The following is an 18433-nucleotide window of genomic DNA, read 5'->3' as shown; positions in this document are numbered from 1 at the left end:
TATCTGTTTATGACAGCATGCCACTAGCAATCAGCCCATAGGTATAGAAATTCCTACAGCTGGTGTGAAGCTGTCGACTGCATGGCCTCCTCTCTATATATACTCAGCAGATCGAACAGCTCCGGTGTGCTCCATGCAGGAGCACATCTGCTGAGTAAAGCTGATGTGGTCAGCTGAGAAGATGCTGTGTCAACTGTACCGAGCAAACAGGAAGAGGAATTTCAAAAATTCCCAAGCCTTTAAACACGGAGGGGCACATACCTATGTAACTTCAGGGCAGCAGAGTTCAAACTGCTGACCAGAGCGGTCATGATGGGCATTGTGGGACACCTCCTGGAGGCCAATTAGGGCAACATAACCAAGTGAGGTGTCTACACTGATGCTACATCACAAAAAGCTCTATGCTGCTTCTCAAGGTGGTTTTATTATATTGGCATAGCAGGGGAGTTACATCAGCAGGAGGAGCATTTTAGTATGTACACATCCACTGTTTTGTTGATATAACTGTGTAGTGTAGACAAGGTTTTAGAAAAGCAATGTAAATCTTCTACCCTTCACAATGTATTGAATTCTCTCTCCTTCCCCACAAAATAAGTCTACAAGAAGCATTAGAGTACACCTGAAACCTTCCGAGAAGAAAATGAGTTCTATGTCATTGATCATTTTCACCTGGCTTTTGAGGCATTCAAAATAGATTGCTACAGGAAGGAATATGACAATTTTCTTTATAAGTTGCTTACCAAGTCAGTTTCTAAACCCAGTACATTCAGTGATCGACACATCACAAAACCACCACTCCAGTCTGTCCGCTTCCATATATGTAAATTCTCACACTCTTAATTACATACAGTGAAGTTGCAGCCTTATCACTCCCAGGAGATTAAAGAGACAAGGTGGATGAGGTAATATGTTTTATTGGACCAACTGTTGGAGAGAGAGACAAACTCTCGAGCTCTTCTTCAGGTCTGGGGAAAGGTACTCCCAGCATCACAGCAAAATGCAAAGTGAAAAATTGTTTAGCGTTAAGTAGTTAACATATATTGTAACGGACCATTCTAGGTAGAGTGTCCCATTAACACCTCCACAGTTATAGGACAAAGAGCAGGCTAGTGGGTTGCAGATTGTTGTAATAAACCATAAATCCATGGTTTAGTCCATGATTTTTAGTGTCTAGCATAACAACGAATTTAAGCTCCCAGGCTCATCTTTTGAAACTGTTGTGCAGGTTTCCTTTGAGGATGAAGACAGAGGTCAGATATTGAATGATCGCTTTGTGAAAAGCGTTCACCCACAGGTGAGAGGGTGTTTTTGTCCTTTATCATTTCCCTGAGTAAGTTAATTCAAAAGCATAGTGATTACTGTATCTGGTTTCACTCACATAGTTGTTATTAGGGCATTTAGTGCACTGGATGAGGTACACCACATGTTGTGATAGGCCTGGATCCTGAAAGGTGTGTTGTAGGGGATGTTGATCACTGTAGCAGAGGAGATATGTCTGTAGGTTTCACATCCAATGTTGTGGCAGGGGTCTGGTCCCACATTGAGTTGGTGTGTCCTGGTCTGTGCAGAGCTTGCTTTTGTTGATTAGCTTGGAGAAGTTGGGAGGTGGTTTGAAGGCCAACAGAGGGGGTTCAGGAAAAATTTCTTTAAGGATAGGGTCCCCATTGAGAATGGGTTGTTGTAGTTTGATGACACTCTGTATGAGTTCCAGTGTGGGATGGCACGTGACGGCTAGCGGTGAATTGTCACAGGGGGTTTTATTTCTGTATTGAAGCAGTTCTCTTTCGGTATTTCAGTGGCCTGTTCTATGATGCAATCTACTTCTCTGGTGGAGTGTCCTCATTTGGTGTAGGCAGTTTTAACTGTGTTAAGGTATATAACCTGGACTTTCTCCTTGGAGCATATTCTGTGGTCTCTGAGTACCTGGCTGTAGATGAACAGTTTTCCTGCTGTTTAGGATGGTTATTAGATTTATGAAGGTAGGTATGGTAATCCATGGGGGGTTTCTTGGATATGGCTGTCTGTAGGGTTCTATTGCTGAAACTGATTGTTATGTTCAGAAAGTTGTGGGTGTGTTCCAGAGAGCTTTCAATGAACAGGCGGTGCTTGCTGAAGTTGTGGTGGAGATCTATGAGTGAGTTTAAGCTGTCTGTCCAGAGGATGAAAATATCATCAACATCTCTCAGGTATTTGTCCAGAAATTCTTCTTCAAGTTGGCCCATGATGAGTCTGGCATATTGTGGAACCACCCTAGTACTCATGGCTGATCCTGTGGTTTTGACAAAATGTTTGTTGCTGAACGTAAAACTGTTATGGGCAAGGATGAAATGGATGAATTTGGTGATGTGTTTGGGGTGAATATCTGAGGGTTGTCCATTGTTTGGAAAGTATTTGAGGCAGGTAGCTATGCGTCATTGTGAGGGATGATGGTGTACAGTGGTGAGGATGGTGTTCTGAGGAAGGTTGTTAATATTGCAGAGTTTATGGAGAAAAATCAGTTGTGTCCTGGAGAAAGCTGGCCCTTTATGTGGTTTGAGGATAGTTTCCAAGAGTCTTAATATACTTTCAGTAAGAGTGCCGTGGTCCTATATGATGGGTCTGCCTGGGATCCCTTGTTTGTGTATCTTGGGAAGCATGTAGAAGGGCACTGGGGAGGTTTCATGGGGGAGGAGTTTCTCTGAGTTGTTTGAGGAAGGATTGGATATCATTCTTAAATTCCTGGATAAATTGTGGTTTGGGGTTATCTTTGAGTTCTTTATAGTAGGTGGTGTCAGAGTGCTGTCGGTTGGCCTCGTTAACTTAGTCATCACAGGTGAGGACTACAGTGGTGACTCTTACTATTGGTTTGATCAGTATCTGGTGGTTAGATTTCAGGGACTATATGGCTCTTTTTGTCTAGATTGCAGAGATTTTTTAACAAGCCATTCTACCTTGAATGGTCTCTTACAATATGTGCTAACTAAACAATCTGTTCCATCTTTCATTTTGCTGTGATGCTGTGAGTACTTTTCCCAGACCTGAAGAAGAGCTGTGTGTGGCTCAAAAGCATGTCTCTCTCACCAACAGAAGTTGGTACAATAAAACGTTACCTCACTCACCTTGTCACTCTGAATTACACTTTTGTGAGCTCCAAGACCTAGTATTCTGTCATCTCACTCACGTACACAAACCTTATCTCCCAGGCATAATTCATACAGCTCAATCTATCATGATGTCGTCTAAATTTGTGTTATTTACAGATATTCGCAAAACTCTGCACAATAAAACACAGAAAATAAGTTTAATGATATTACACCAGATACAAGCTTAATACAAAATTTATAAACTAAAAATGTATGAAGAGAATTTGTTTTGATTAAACTCTGGTACCTACTAAGGCTATGTCTACACTACAGACCTTACAGCGGCACAGCTGTAATGCTGCAGCTGCACCACTGTAAGGTCTCCTGTTTAACCACTCTTTGCCAACAGGAGAGAGCGCTCCAATTGGCATAATTAAACCACTCCAACAAGTGGTAGTAGCTATGTCAGCAGGAGACTGTCTCTTGCCGACATAGCGCTGTCCACACCGGCGCTTCTATCAGTGAAACTTATATTGGTTGGGGGCGGGGGGCAGTTCACAACCCAACTGACAAAAGTTTTATGGACAAAAGTGCTAGTGCTGACATACAATTCTCCACACAGCATTTAACACTTACACAGCTTACATGCCACAAAAGATCAAATATATTTTTGCTCTCAGCCAAGCCTGACTGAAAATATTATAAATATTTTGTTCCTGACAAGAAAGGTGGGGGAATTTGGATGATCTTTATTATTCTAATTCACACAGGACATGTTTAAAAGAGGTTATATGCTAGATTATTTCAGTTCACATGCAACCTCCTTCAGCTACCTGTATAAGGTATTATCACTATCATATTTTATCTTTTCATGTATGACAGCAATAGATCAAGTCAATTAATAACTAAAGTATGCTCAAGTTACATGAATTAAAATTCTAAAAAAATTTTTAAGACTTATGCTACATTTCCATTTTGACACATTTGCTTCATTTATAAACCTTTATGCTTACAATACAAAGAGCATTTGCTGATTGTCTTTTAAACCATCTACAGTACCATAACCATGTTAACAAGCAAGACATCCAGATCTGATATTCAGCTAGGATTGAGTCAGGTTGTTCATCAGCTACATAGCATGTGTGTATATCTTGTAGCTCAGGAAATAAAATGTATTAATAGTTGTTACTGAGGTGGAATAACACCCTTGTGTAGCTGTGTCAGCAGAGGGGCCAGCATTGAATGGGCATGGAAACGGAGCTAGCTTCTAACTCCTATTCTGCATACAACAACTAGAGGTACTTAGTGGTAGTTCTGGCAAAAGGCACTTGAGGCACATTACAAGAGAGCATCAGGAAGTTTCCATTGCACATACTGTACCTATTTAAAGGACACAGGGTGGTCAGTTCAAACTTTTCACAGGAACTAAATTCACATACAAGTTGCCACAACATGCCCCTTCCTGGACAAACATCTTGTTCAAAACTGGTGTCTGAGTTATCAGTACAGCTCTTTTACCCCTATAATCTTCCTCTCAGGACACTTGCCTGTGAACATTGGGAAATGCTGAATGTTTTTTATATTTCTATTTCAAGAGCCCTTCAGATCTCTTCAAAACCCCACTAATGTATTCCAACTCCAAAAATCTATTGATTTTTTTTAAATCCACTAAAAATTTACGGTGGTTAAATACAAAAAAAACAATCATACCTGTCGTATCTGGTAATACCTCCACTTCTTGTTCTCACAAGGAAAACCTGATTTTATAAAAGTCGAGCAATACTTCCTGATTGCAGACCAGCTCTCCCACCTGCTCTGTGATCCTGCTCCCTCTCCTCAGAAGCCAACTGATGATCATTCAAATTAATAATGAAAAAAAAAAGTTCTGAATGGACAGTTCAGGTGGAGCTTCCATATAGAAGTCCAAGCCTCTGTGTTTCTGTGCACTCATCAATATAGAGTATGTGCTCATTGGTCTTTGTTCGGTAACATACCCCCATCACTCAATTTTACTTAACACTTATAACATATCATGACTCCAAGTTAGCATAGTCCCTTCTCCACACTAGTCACACCTACTGGGATTCTTAGAGTGAGCTATTTCAAGCAGTTATCCTCTTAACAAGTATAAAAATATCTTTAAAGAACTTAAGCACAGATGGAGAACCAGGTGGTAGCTACAAGGACTACAGCTCCCCAATATCTAGTAATTCTTTCTACTCCCTTAAAATGAATCACCTTAGAAATAGCCAATGCAACACAGAAGAAAGTCATGTGCCAACACAAAGCATTACCAAAACAGCGGGAACAAAGATTTTCATTTGCAAGGATTCTGTAGGATTGGGCTGTGGCCAAGAGTACCATGGGAGAAAAGTTTCAGAGGAAGGAAGCAAGCATAAACAGGAAGAAACTGTCAAATGTAATTCTATATAGAAAATACAGTATGTTTCTTTTGGTAACATAATTAAAGAAAGAAGATTTACTTTGGCATTAGATACCACTTCTTATATATAAAATCATGTTCTCTCTCCAAGCCATTTTTACCTTGTGAATTCTGTGAATTAATACAGATGCAAAAAACCTCAATGTTACTCTCAGCTCATCTACGAAGGACTCATCATCAGTTACATCCCTGCAAAGTTTTAAAACAAATCATGATGAGTAAACTAAGAAAAATATTTAGTTTGAGCTTTAACCCATCCATGTCACATTTGACATTTATAAAAGAAAGAATAAAAACATTAAAAGGTGGCACTTGAAAGCATAAGAATTATCTCCAACCTAAATGAAAGCACAAAAACTAGGCATGGCCAGCTGGTGACTGGTCCTCTATTCAAGCATAAAAACATGTGGACGCCCAAATACAGTAGATATATTTGCACTTCTAATTAGCTGTGACTTGAGAGGCATGGTCAGAGCATAAGACTAACAGCCAGGAATTATGTTCTAATTCCTGTCCTAATATTGACTAACTGCATGACTTTGAGCAAATAACCTCTAATTCACTTTCCCCGGGTGTTTAAAAAGATAGTTACCCCGTTAGGTGGGACGGAGTGAGTCTAAATTAATGTTTGCAAAGCTTTACAAAAGAAAATGCAGTAAGTCTTCAATATTATTAGTAGAGCTCATTAAAATTTTGCATATCTATCCAATTAGAAAGTCGGAAATTTCAAAATGTTTTGTTTTGACAAAATGATCAAAATGTTTCTACTTTTATATATTACAGTATAGTTCTGATAATTTCCAGCAAAAAATTAGATGAAATTGGTACATTTCGAGAAAACATTTTGATTGTGTGGAATCAGCATTTTCTGACAAAAAAGTTTTCCCATCAGAAAGTTTTTGACTAGCTCTAATTAGAATACAATATGTTACCTACAATACAGCATTTTTTTAAAATTTTCATTTGTTAAAAATTGACCAAAAGTAGATCTTATTGCCCTCCCAAGTAGGCTCTAATATACAAAATATGCATGATGGTAAAAGGTGGCATCAGCTGGTGGGGTCAAGGAAAAAAATCCTGTTATGCCCAGTTCCCATTTTTCCTTTCTAAAAGGGCCTACCTGGTGTCAGGGAAGTCTGTGCTCCTTTCCCTGACAGGAAGATGTCATCCCAGCATTCTCTCCCACCCTAAACTCTTGTCCAGCTGCTCTAGTCTGGGAAAGAAAGATCCCAAATCTGTCCCATCATTGAAAGCTGCCCCTTCCTACAAAGCTGTATCTGCTGAGGGCATCATTTTCCTGGTTGGGAGAAACGGATTTCCCCAAAGATGCAAACAGAGAGAAGGGATGGAAGAGTGGAACGGGAAGAGAAAAAAATCCCAGAACATTAGACAACTTCTGCCCTAATGACAGTCAAACATACTAAGATGATTTGACCTTAAGTAAAAATAATTCTCCAATTTTGTATATTGCCCCAAGACTTTAGGCAATAAGCCGTAACTTCAGAAAATGTCCTCCACCTCGAAGTGCTAGTTCACTGCTTTTTATTATCACTATGCTAAGGTGTTCAGAGGACCCAGTTATGACCAGGACCCACTGTACTAAGCACAACACATAAGAACTTTTTTTGAAACTTGTGATTCTTAAATGTAAATATCTTGAATCTAAGTTCTCTCCGTCAGTCTGATGTAACGTAAAAGATAGATTCTCCACCAATTTTAAATTATAAAATATTAAAAATAGCCACCTATATGGCCTCAAGTTTTATTTAAAAAGAGCTCCGCAAAATGTCCTCTGGATTTCATATACTTTAAAGTTTACTCAGCTAATAAGCACCCAAAGGTTATCCATTTTGGTGATGTACAACACAGTGCTCGGGCTCCCTCTGCTGTCCTGCAGATAAGTGTATAGCTTTGTTCAGTATATTCAAATAGATACTGATACATCCAAAGCAAAGGCATAACTAAATAGAGACATGTAGACGTCTGTCATATTTAAAAATAAACTGGATAAAGAGAATGCCTCTAAAAAAAATTCTGAACTTCTAGTGGATAAGACAGACAACGTAAAATAAAAGATGAGAGTACTTGACTGATTCTTTTAATGAATATCACCTTTAAGAAAGGGAGAGTCAAATTCAGAGTTGAATTAGGTGAAAGCCAGTGTCTTATTTGTTTTAGAAATTAAAATAACCTTATATCATGGCATGAATATACACCAAGAATTGAAATACACCTCTACCCCAATATAATACTGTCCTTGGGAGCCAAAAAAAAAATCTTACCGTGTTATAGGTAAAACCATGTTTTATTGAAGTTGCTTTGATCCACCGGAGCACACAGCCCCACCTCATCGGAGCGTTGCTTTACCGCGTTATATCCGAATTAGTGTTATGTCGGGTCACGTTATATTGGGGTAGAGGTGTATTTAAGTTATTTTCCTTCAAAGTGCTTTGAGTAATATGCCTTTAAGTTAAAAAAACAAAACACAAAAAACCCATACAAGCCCCAGTCTTGCAAAGACTTATTCACATTAACTTTAAGCATGTGAATAGTCTCATCTGAGTTCAACAGAACTATTAAGGCTAAAAATTAAGCATGTGTAGAATCTTTGCAGGGTTAAAGCCTTAGCTCATATCTTGAATGTATTTTCCTTATTTTATCCTTTAAAAAAAAAAAACAGTTTATTTTTATATTAAGACACTACATGAAATACAGGGTCAGAGGAATAGTTATAGTTTAGATCGGGGTGGCCAACCTGAGCCTGAGAAGGAGCCAAAATTTACCAATGTACATTGCCAAAGAGCCACAGTAATATGTCAGCAGACCCACATCAGCTCCCAGCACCTCCTGCCCACTTGACAGCCCCACTGATCAGCGCCTCCCCCTCCTTCTCAATCAGCTGTTCCGTGGCATGCAGGAGGCTGGGGGGAAACAAGGGGACGGCAGGCTCAGGGGAGGGGCTGGGAAGGGGTGGAGTGGGGGCAGGGCCTGTGGCAGAGCCAGGGATTGAGCAGTGAGCACACATACCCCGGCACATTGGGAAGTTGGCACTTGTATTCCAGCCCCAGAGTCGGTGCCTATACAAGGAGCAGCATATTAACATCTGGAGAGCCGCATATGGCTCCAGAGCCACTGGTTGGCCACCCCTGGTTTAGAATAAAAATCCTCTTTTATGAGTAATGAAAGTTCTTACAGTTTTTGAACCTCTTATCATGGTTGCAGCAAAAATGTGTCTTTTTCCAGGAAAGCCTCACTAAGATACAAAGGGTTTTTATAGTTTCAATACAAATTTCACAAAAATCTTTGTAATATTTTAAATTTAGAACAAATTGATCCCCTCTACTTAACTAATAAGATATAAAACAAAGTAAGGTGATAACACTGTTAAACTGAGAAAGTAAAAAAAACTTTGTATTTTATTATTTTTAACAAAACCTAAATATGTATTTTGCAAAGGACTGTTTCCACTAAACTGTTTTGAATGAGGGGTCATTATTAGACGAAAAAGTAATATTTGTAGAAAACTCATACCTGTACCATGGATAAACAAAATTTTCCAGCACCAGTTCAAGCACCTGTGTAGAACAAAGACAATCACATTATAAAATAAGGGATCTATTTATTCTGCATACTTGTTCGAAGAGCTGAAATAAAAAAAATACACAAACATCTTTTCTAACCTCACTAAACGTATACATTATAACTCTAAAACAACAAGAGATTAAAGGTGCAGAAACAAAATTCATTGGCTAGAAAAGAATATGTTAAAAAAAAGGGAAGGGGGAAGACATCTGGAGGAAAGAAGAGGAGGAACATATTTCTAAGCAAACACTGTAAAGCTGAAAGCCATACAGTCAAATGCTCTACGTAGGACAAGCTTTCTGTAGGCCTTTAAAGAAGGGACCAAGGCTGCCAGGAAGAGGAACTATGAGAGTATAGGTCTAAGAATGAAGCATTCAATAGCAAGCAAGAGTAGTGAGCCTGGGGATCGACTGAAAGAAAGCGAGACCTTGGAAAGTTAATGTGCAATCAATAGGAGGAGAGAATTAGAAAGCAGTAATCGGATGGCCAAGATGATATTTGCCTCTGAGAAGAGCAACTGATCCCAGGTGATAGAGAACATACCCAGCCATGCCGCTGCTGCATTCTGGATTGCCTCAGGGGCCCAGTCTGACCATGTTACATAATATGATGTCTTACAAAGTGTTTGTCAATCAAACTGATGGAGGGATGAATTGGACTGACAGGTGAAAGAACCATCCCTCCCCTCCTGCCCAAGTAAAACAAAACATTATCCCTTAGGTTTCTTCTTTAACAACATGGAACCAAGAATTTTAAAAAAACACAAAAAACTAATGATAAATTTGTAATGATAGGAGTTCTGAACCAGGAACAGCATTTTCTTTTGCGATGCTGGCTACAGACATCTCTGATCAGCTCTTTCACAATGACACATTGGCATGGTTTATGCCACAAAGTCTCACAAGTTCATTGATCAAGTGCTAAGTAAACCTACACTGTAAATATATTATTGGTAGATAATTCAATTACTCAAGTAAGGAATTTTTCAGTCAGATTCATTTTATGCAACTTGTAACATTTAAAACCATATTACATATCACATCTTGAACTCAGTCCAAGATGAATGGGACAGCAGATTTCATGCAATTTACATGAGTTGCAGCATCATTCTATAACCCAGAGCTTACAGGAGAAACATGGAAAGTCATGCCCCACTCCACCACCAAGTCTTCTCCATTCTGTCTTCTTTCACACTTAACTGGAGTAGCGAGGGCTGTAATACAGTTTCATGATTCTCTAAGGCACGTAGATGAAGTACTGCCGTACAAACAGCAACTCTGAATATCAAACACCACCATCCTTCAGGATATTCTCACTGCATTTATTTCCAAAAAGATGTACTTCTTAAAAAAGGTTCTACATATGTTAATCTCTTGATGGAATTGAATTACAAGTACTAATATGTTTGCTAACCAGAGCTCTTCAACTCATTCTGCTCTCAAGGTACTCATTGTGCATTGTCAGGATGCTGTAAAAAAGTCAGCTATTGCATAAGGAAGTGTAATATGTTGGTTTTTTTTGAATATGCACTCACATTTAGGAAGGAAATAACTCTAGGCAATAGGTAATAAATAACTTCTTTGGGTAATCATGATACATCTTAATTATTGGTACTATTTATTATTTTAAAGAACCCAAAAACATGCTGGTTCCTTCCCATAAACAAACGTTTTAGAGACCTTAATCTAAATTTAGGTCACAATAGAGTGCACAACAGTACACTGGAAAGAACACTGGATAACAAAGGACAATATTTTATTTTTTAGTATTGGTGGAATTATAATGACAGTCCTGGACCTACCTTGGAGCCTCAGTTTCAGTATGCACTCATTTTCATAGATAAGGCCCCAAGACTCTATTGTGATAATCTAGTCTGACTTCCCGTTCCTATACAACACAGGCCATAGGATTTCCCTGAATTAATTTCTGTTTGAAGTAGAGCATATCTCGATTTTATAATTGCCAGTGATGGAGAATCCACCACAATCCTTGGTAAATTGTTTCAGTAGTTAATTAAACTCATTTAAAAATCTGTGCCCTATTTCAAGTCAATTTCTCTAGCTTCAACTTCCAGCCACTGGCTCTTATTATACCTCTGTCTGTTAGATTGAAGACCCTTTTATAATAAAATTTCTGTTCTCCATCTAGGTACTTATAGTCTGTGATCAAGTCACACCTTCACCCTGTGACACTCTGTACCTCGGGGGAACACCCTGCACCCCCATGTTCATCCTTATAATAATATTGTATGGTATCCAATGCAAAGTTTGTCATGTTGGGTGTCTTCAGAAGGCTCATGATACACTGAGCATTGTCGTTATAGTAATGTTATAGGTTGTAATTTCATGAATATAGTTACGAGGCTGAAAATGTGTCCTCGTGGCTTAAAACAAGCCCAGGCAAAACTCTCCAGGAGCAGAGGGGCATCATCAGGGCATGTATGGAACAAACCCAACCCAACCTCACAGGAAAAAAGGACACTGGCCTAGATGACAACAAAGGATCTACTGGACTATCAAGCGAGTCACTCCCCTTCCCTTGGTCAATTTGGCACTACGATGAGATAATCCTCATCTGACTCTAAAAAGGGAAGGGGGCAAAGCTAAGAAGGAAGAAAGAACATGATAAAAGGGAGAGACGTTTGTCATGCTCTCTCTCTTCCACCTCCATCTACAGACACCCCGACCAAGCAACTGAGTGCTGATCAAAAGGGGGAGAACCTGGCTGAAGGGCAATCAGCCAGCCTGTGGTGAGAAACATCTAAGTTTGTAAGGGCAATGAAAGTGTTAAGATCAGCTTAGAATGCATTTTGCTTTTATTTCACTTGACCAAATCTGACTTCCTGTGCTTTGACTTATAATCACTTAAATTTATTAACTACAAAAGAGAGATTTTGTTTGTTTATTCTATCTGAAGCCATGTGCTTGGTTTGAAGTGTGTTCAAGACTCTCCTTGGGATAACAAGCCTGGTACATATTAATTTTTTTGTTAAACTGACGAACTCATATAAGCTTGCAGTGGGCAGTAGGCATAACTGGACAATGCTAGCCGGAGGGTGCTAGGGTTGTGTCTGGGACCAGATATTGGCGAGTGTCACTCGGTTGCACAATCCAAGCAGTGAATGGCCAAAAGTGCTCATTCACATAGCTGCGAGCAGTTTACATGCTAAAGGTTGTGTGTGAACATCCCGGAAGTGGGGTTCTCACAGCAGAGCAGGGTAAGGCTGCCTCCCCGAGTCGAGGATTGGGATGACCTAGCAGATCACTGGTCCAGATAACACCAGGGGAACGTCTCACACTCTCTATCTGACAAGATAAGCTGATTGAGCTCCCTGAGGGTCTCATTATGCTTTCCAGTCCATTCATCATTCTCATGGCTTTTCTCTGAACTCTCCAATTTTTCAACATCCTTTTTGAATTTTGGACACCAAAATGGACCACAATATTCCAGAAGCAGTTGCACCTGTGCAAAATTCAACAGTAGTATAATCTCTCTATTTCTCCTTGATTTCATATTTTTTACACCTACAAGAATTGTGATGGACTCACTTCTGATATCCAAAAGTAATGAGTCTTAAGGAGGGATCTGAATGACAAAACGTTAATTGTTTTGGATTTCAATGCACTGAAATCATGTCAAATAATTAATAGTAATTGATGATTAAACAACAGTTACCTCTGAGAGAGAGGCATCAACCTTGGAAGACACTTGTAGATCCAACCATGGCTGGTAGTTTTCCAGAAGCAATGCAGGTCTGTAAGAAACCAAGAGAGATTATACAACATTTAACAGAAGATTCTCTCACCCCAAAGTACAAAATGTAACAACTGTTATGATAAGACATGCCAAATATTTAGCTTACCTATGCCTTTTGCATTTGACATTACCACATACAGCACAGCTGTGACCTTGGGGAAATAGCTCCTGCAGTTCTAATCGCTAAGAAAGAGAAAGTATTTAACAAGTCTCAGTTTTTCAAAGTCCTCTCTCTCAATGCACTTATGCATTAGCCAATTTGTTTTTACTGTATGTGATTAAAGTAAAATTAAACTGCACAAAATATCACAGATTGCTTGATTTTTACTTTTTCTTTTTGGGTGTGTGTAGGGTGAATACAAAGATAATTAAGTTAGAAAAGTACCAAATAGAAGCAATTGAATTTAAGAAAATAACTTACAGATTAAAATTAACCTATCAACACAAAACATTCTAAATTCATCAGAAAGGAGATTTAGAATTGATGTTTCATTCTTTGAAACTTTCAAATTCATGTAAAGGAGGCTGTGTATGGCCAGTAAGATATATTCTGAATTCATTTTGTCAAAGGAAATGCATCTCTTTTACAAGCATCACGTTATCATGCAGGTTTAGGATTAAAAAAAAAATGCAACTACTACAGACACTCTAAAAACATTATAGAGGCAGCAGTTGAACTGCCAACACTGATGACTGCATATTTCAAGCCCTTAAATAATAAGGCCCTAATCCTGCAAACACACTTACTTAACTTAACACATGTAAATAGTTCCATTGGGTTCAACCCAAATATTTGTAAGATTAGGGCCTTCATTTGTATAAGAAGACTGTACACTAAAGGAAGTTACAAGATAATGTCAAATGCATTCATCACAGTTACATTAACAGAGCACAAAATTTTCTAAAATTACTGTTTGTACATATTGCTACAAAATAAAAGGAGAAAAATTCAACAAACACTACAAAGAAAAAATTAAATTTACCTTGGGTTTATATTTTATTGTAAAAAGAATATTTGGCAAGAGAGAATCTGGTCCTAATGAGCAGTAGAATGTGACAACGCCAGCAACAAATGACCAGAAGATCATTAAAATGTGAAGATACCTTGCAAACAAACAGAAAAAAAAAACCTGTATAACAAGGTAGACAATACCATATGGTATGTTTACAGAAGAATTTTTCAGAATGACATATAAACATAAGAATTTTTTTTAGTGACTACTCTACCAAAAATTACACCTAACTATCTCAGGAGTTCTCAAACTGGGAGTCACAACAGGTCAGGAGGTCAAGAAGTGGTTACATGGGAGTTGTGAGCTGTTAGCCCGTAGGTGGCAGGGCTGCAGCTGTCAGCCCCAGGTGGGGTCACAGACAGCCACTGGGAGAGGGGGGATGTTGCACTTGGAGGCTTGCTGTGTGAAAGAGGTCACCAATACAAAAAGCTTGAGGACCACTGCTTTGTGTGTTCATGAACAGCATCTTATCTCAATGATTGGAGCTGTTAGTTATGTTAATCTAAGGTGAACTCATTCACAGACAGGAATAATAAAACAGCAATACTAATACAGTACATTACCTCAAAGCATATTACAAATACAACTAATCCCCACAACACCTCTGAAGTGGGTACTGGCCTGCAGATCTATGTTCAGACTAGATAACACTTAATCTCTTCTTGTTCTGATATTGACTGACAAGCCAATAAGGTAATATAATATTTTACATTTACTTAATAGTACCTTTTAAGTATTCAAATATGAATTTTTTAACCCTCCTATGACAGATGGCGAGTCTAAATACTAATTTTTTATAGGGACACAGCACTCTCTGCCTTAGATGCTCTATGGGAATTGTTTACATTTTTTTTTCAAACAAGTAGTGAGTATAGTAATGGATGCTGAAATAAGTTTTTAGTCAGTATCATAATGACTTCTTGTAGAGCTGTGCTGGATGTAGCTGACAAATGTTTTTTTTTGTCCAGGAACTTTTTGTTAAATGTTAAAAAACCTAAACTAGCACTCTCCTCTAAGGGCACATCTTCACTAGCAATATTAAAGTGCGGCTACGGCAGCGCTTTAATGTGGCTGTGTAGTCACCGTACCAGCACTGTCTACACTGCCACTTTACAGTATTGAAATTTGCAGCGCTCGGGGGGGGGGGGGTTATTTTTTCAGAGTGAGAAAGTTGCAGTGCAGTAAAATAGCAGTGTAGATAAGGCCTAAGTCTCCCAGTAAGTCTAGTTTTATCAGGAAATCTCACGCTGAAAATGCCTCAGGGCAAAAAAATAAGCATGTGCGCCCTGCAGGGCTTTGGAGCGGAGCCCAGAGCTGGAGAGCAGAGCAGCTCTGGAGGGAAATAAAAACATCCCAGGAAACTACAGACCAGTTAGTTTAACTTCTGTGCCAGGGAAGATAATGGAGCAGGTAATCAAAGAAATCATCTGCAAACACTTGGAAGGTGGTAAGGTGATAGGGAATAGCCAGCATGGATTTGTAAAGAACAAATCGTGTCAAACTAATCTGATAGCATTCTTTGATAGGATAACGAGCCTTGTGGATAAGGGAGAAGCGGTGGATGTGATATACCTAGACTTTAGTAAGGCATTTGATACGGTCTCGCATGATATTCTTATAGATAAACTAGGAAAGTACAATTTAGATGGGGCTACTATAAGGTGGGTGCATAACTGGCTGGATAACCGTACTCAGAGAGTAGTTGTTAATGGCTCCCAATCCTGCTGGAAAGGTATAACAAGTGGGGTTCCGCAGGGGTCTGTTTTGGGACCGGTTCTGTTCAATATCTTCATCAACGATTTAGATGTTGGCATAGAAAGTACGCTTATTAAGTTTGCGAACGATACCAAACTGGGAGGGATTGCAACTGCTTTGGAGGACAGGGTCAAAATTCAAAATGATCTGGACAAGTTGGAGAAATGGTCTGAGGTAAACAGGATGAAGTTCAATAAAGATAAATGCAAAGTGCTCCACTTAGGAAGGAACAATCAGTTTCACACATAGAGAATGGGAAGAGACTGTCTAGGAAGGAGTATGGCGGAAAGAGATCTAGGGGTCATAGTGAACCACAAGCTTAATATGAGTCAACAGTGTGATACTGTTGCAAAAAAAGCAAACGTGATTCTGGGATGCATTAACAGGTGTGTTGTAAACAAGACACGAGAAGTCATTCTTCCGCTTTACTCTGCGCTGGTTAGGCCTCAACTGGAGTATTGTGTCCAGTTCTGGGCACCGCATTTCAAGAAAGATGTGGAGAAATTGGAGAGGGTCCAGAGAAGAGCAACAAGAATGATTAAAGGTCTTGAGAACATGACCTATGAAGGAAGGCTGAAGGAATTGGGTTTGTTTAGTTTGGAAAAGAGAAGACTGAGAGGGGACATGATAGCAGTTTTCAGGTATCTAAAAGGGTGTCATCAGGAGGAGGGAGAAAACTTGTTCATCTTAGCCTCCAACGATAGAACAAGAAGCAATGGGCTTAAACTGCAGCAAGGGAGATTTAGGTTGGACATTAGGAAAAAGTTCCTAACTGTCAGAGTAGTTAAACACTGGAATAGATTGCCTAGGGAAGTTGTGGAATCTCCATCTCTGGAGATATTTAAGAGTAGGTTAGATAAATGTCTATCAGGGATGGTCTAGACAGTATTTGGTCCTGCCATGAGGGCAGGGGACTGGACTCGATGACCTCTCGAGGTCCCTTCCAGTCCTAGAGTCTATGAGTCTATGAGCAGTGGAGCTGCAGGTTTTTGCCTGGAGAGGAGCCGGAGCACAGCTCCAAAGCCCAGCCCTGTACACCACAGAATCAGCACCAGGACTTTATTAAGTCTGTACTTGTTACTTTATAAATAACTCTTCCTCATACCATATACAATTTGTGTGTAATAATTTGGGGATGGGTATGTTGCTATTCTGGACTGTAATGCACACACTCTGGAGACTGAGGTAAGAAAGGAGACCGACCAAAAAGGGGAGTGAGACTATGCAATCACTCGCTGGGAGCACTATAACACCACACTGATACTGACACACACACACCCAAAGTTATTTATTCACAGGATAGGTCAAGAAGAAGGATGTTCCCTCTCCTGGCTGAGGAGAGTATAAATGGGGATGTGAAGCAAGCCTGGGGTCATGGAAGGGTAAAGGCAGAGTGTGTCGCTTTCTGGCTCCCTCTTCCCCACACAGTCTGGCCCCTACCTACAAACGTTGCCTTGAATTGCTAGCCGCTGGCACGTTGTCTATGAGGGAAGAGGACGCTGTTTGCCGCCTCTCCTCTAAAACGGGAAACCATCTGAACTAAGCCCTCATGTTCCCTGCTTCCCAACGTGCCCGGGCTGTGTCAGGGCAGCTGCGCCTGACCGCGGGCACCGGGGTAGGGCTGAGCAGTCACGGCCTCTCCCCGCCCCCGCCACAGCCGGGCTGACAGCGCCACGCAGCTACCTCGGTGGGGCGCCTGTCGCTCTTCCCGGGCAAGCTCCCGCCAGCGCAGCCAGTTCCCATCCCGCTCTCCCCAGCCGGGCATGGAGAGGTGCCCCCAGCGCCGCTCGCGGCCCAGCTGCAGGCAAACAGCCCCCACGGGCCCCGGCCAACAAGCAGGGGAGCGTCGGCCCTGCTCTCTCCCGGGACCCGGCCTCCCTCCGACACCCTTCCGCGTCATCCCCAGCAACGGCCGCTCGGAGGTCGCCGCCGCCGGCTGTTGGGAAGGGGGCGGGCAGCAGCAGGGAACCAGCGGGACGGACGCGGGCCCAGGCGGTGGCTGTTACCGGTTCAGCAGGAGGGTGGCCGCGCTGAGTCCCAGCAGGATACAGCAGAACAGCGGGTACTGGCGGCAGGTCTCCCGCAGCGCCTCCAGCCCCCGCGCGCGCTGCCTCAGCCTCTGGCCCGCAGCGCGCGCCCACCGCCACCCCATCGCCGCCAGCGGGGGAGGGGCGCGGCGCACTCAGCGCGGGGACCCTCGAACCCACGGAGTGGGAAGGGGAGCAGGGAGTCGCAGCGCCGCTTCCGCTCTTTGTCACGTGATTCCACCACCACGTGATTGCACTATCGTGCGTCGCGGCCGTGAAGCTCGGAGCGCCGGCGCCATGGTGATGGGGGCGGGGCGTTAGGACCCGGCCGCGCTGGAGGCGGATGGCAAAGCTCCGATAATGAGCGTCGAGCCGAGTGGCCCCGGCGTACGCCGAGGGGTGGATGGGCCCTGCCGCCTCGGGGCCGCGTTGGCTGCGCGCCGCCGCCGCGAACACCTCGGCCCCACCGCGGCAGTCGGGGCGAGGCCCGGGCTGCCCTCAAGATGGCTGCGTGGGCGGGAGGTGCGGGCGCAGCCCGGCGGCGGGGAGCTGGTTAGCGCGGGAGAAGCGGCCTGCTCCCCTAGCCAGCCGGGCCGGCCCTGTAGCGAGAAGCGTGGCGATCGTAGCGACGCCTGGGCAACGGGCCCGGCCCAGGGGGCAAATTCTGCGCTATGGCGCGAAGTAGCGGGAGTGAGGCCGTCGCGGTGGCGGATACTGTTGTGGCGTGTGCGGGGGTCCGGGAGGTGGCCCGGTGGAAACGGGGCTGGGGGACCCGCTTCCCTTTCTTAATCATCC

The 18433-nt window shown here is 41.8% G+C and overlaps 1 protein-coding gene across 4 annotated transcripts in view; it reads right to left on the bottom strand.

Annotated features, from left to right (window-relative positions):
* SNX14 (sorting nexin 14) overlaps nucleotides 1–17837 on the bottom strand; it is an 86585-nt gene extending 68748 nt beyond the window's left edge. For 3 of the 4 annotated variants that reach the window (XM_050950095.1, XM_050950096.1, XM_050950097.1), the window contains exons 1-6: nucleotides 17618–17832; nucleotides 13827–13947; nucleotides 12950–13026; nucleotides 12763–12841; nucleotides 9037–9080; nucleotides 5607–5694 (exon numbers count right to left, since the gene is read on the bottom strand). In XM_050950095.1, coding sequence (XP_050806052.1) covers nucleotides 5607–5694; nucleotides 9037–9080; nucleotides 12763–12841; nucleotides 12950–13026; nucleotides 13827–13947; nucleotides 17618–17763 — 555 coding nt within the window. In that variant the 5' untranslated portion in view covers nucleotides 17764–17832. Of the gene's footprint in view, nucleotides 1–5606; nucleotides 5695–9036; nucleotides 9081–12762; nucleotides 12842–12949; nucleotides 13027–13826; nucleotides 13948–17617 lie in introns of all 4 variants that reach the window. The other variant, XM_050950098.1, reaches the window with a different exon arrangement.
* Between the last annotated feature and the right edge of the window lie 596 nt (nucleotides 17838–18433).

The sequence above is a fragment of the Gopherus flavomarginatus genome, chromosome 4, assembly GCF_025201925.1.
Source record: "Gopherus flavomarginatus isolate rGopFla2 chromosome 4, rGopFla2.mat.asm, whole genome shotgun sequence".
Taxonomy (NCBI): domain Eukaryota; kingdom Metazoa; phylum Chordata; order Testudines; family Testudinidae; genus Gopherus; species Gopherus flavomarginatus.
This window is presented reverse-complemented; position numbering and strand designations above follow the sequence as displayed.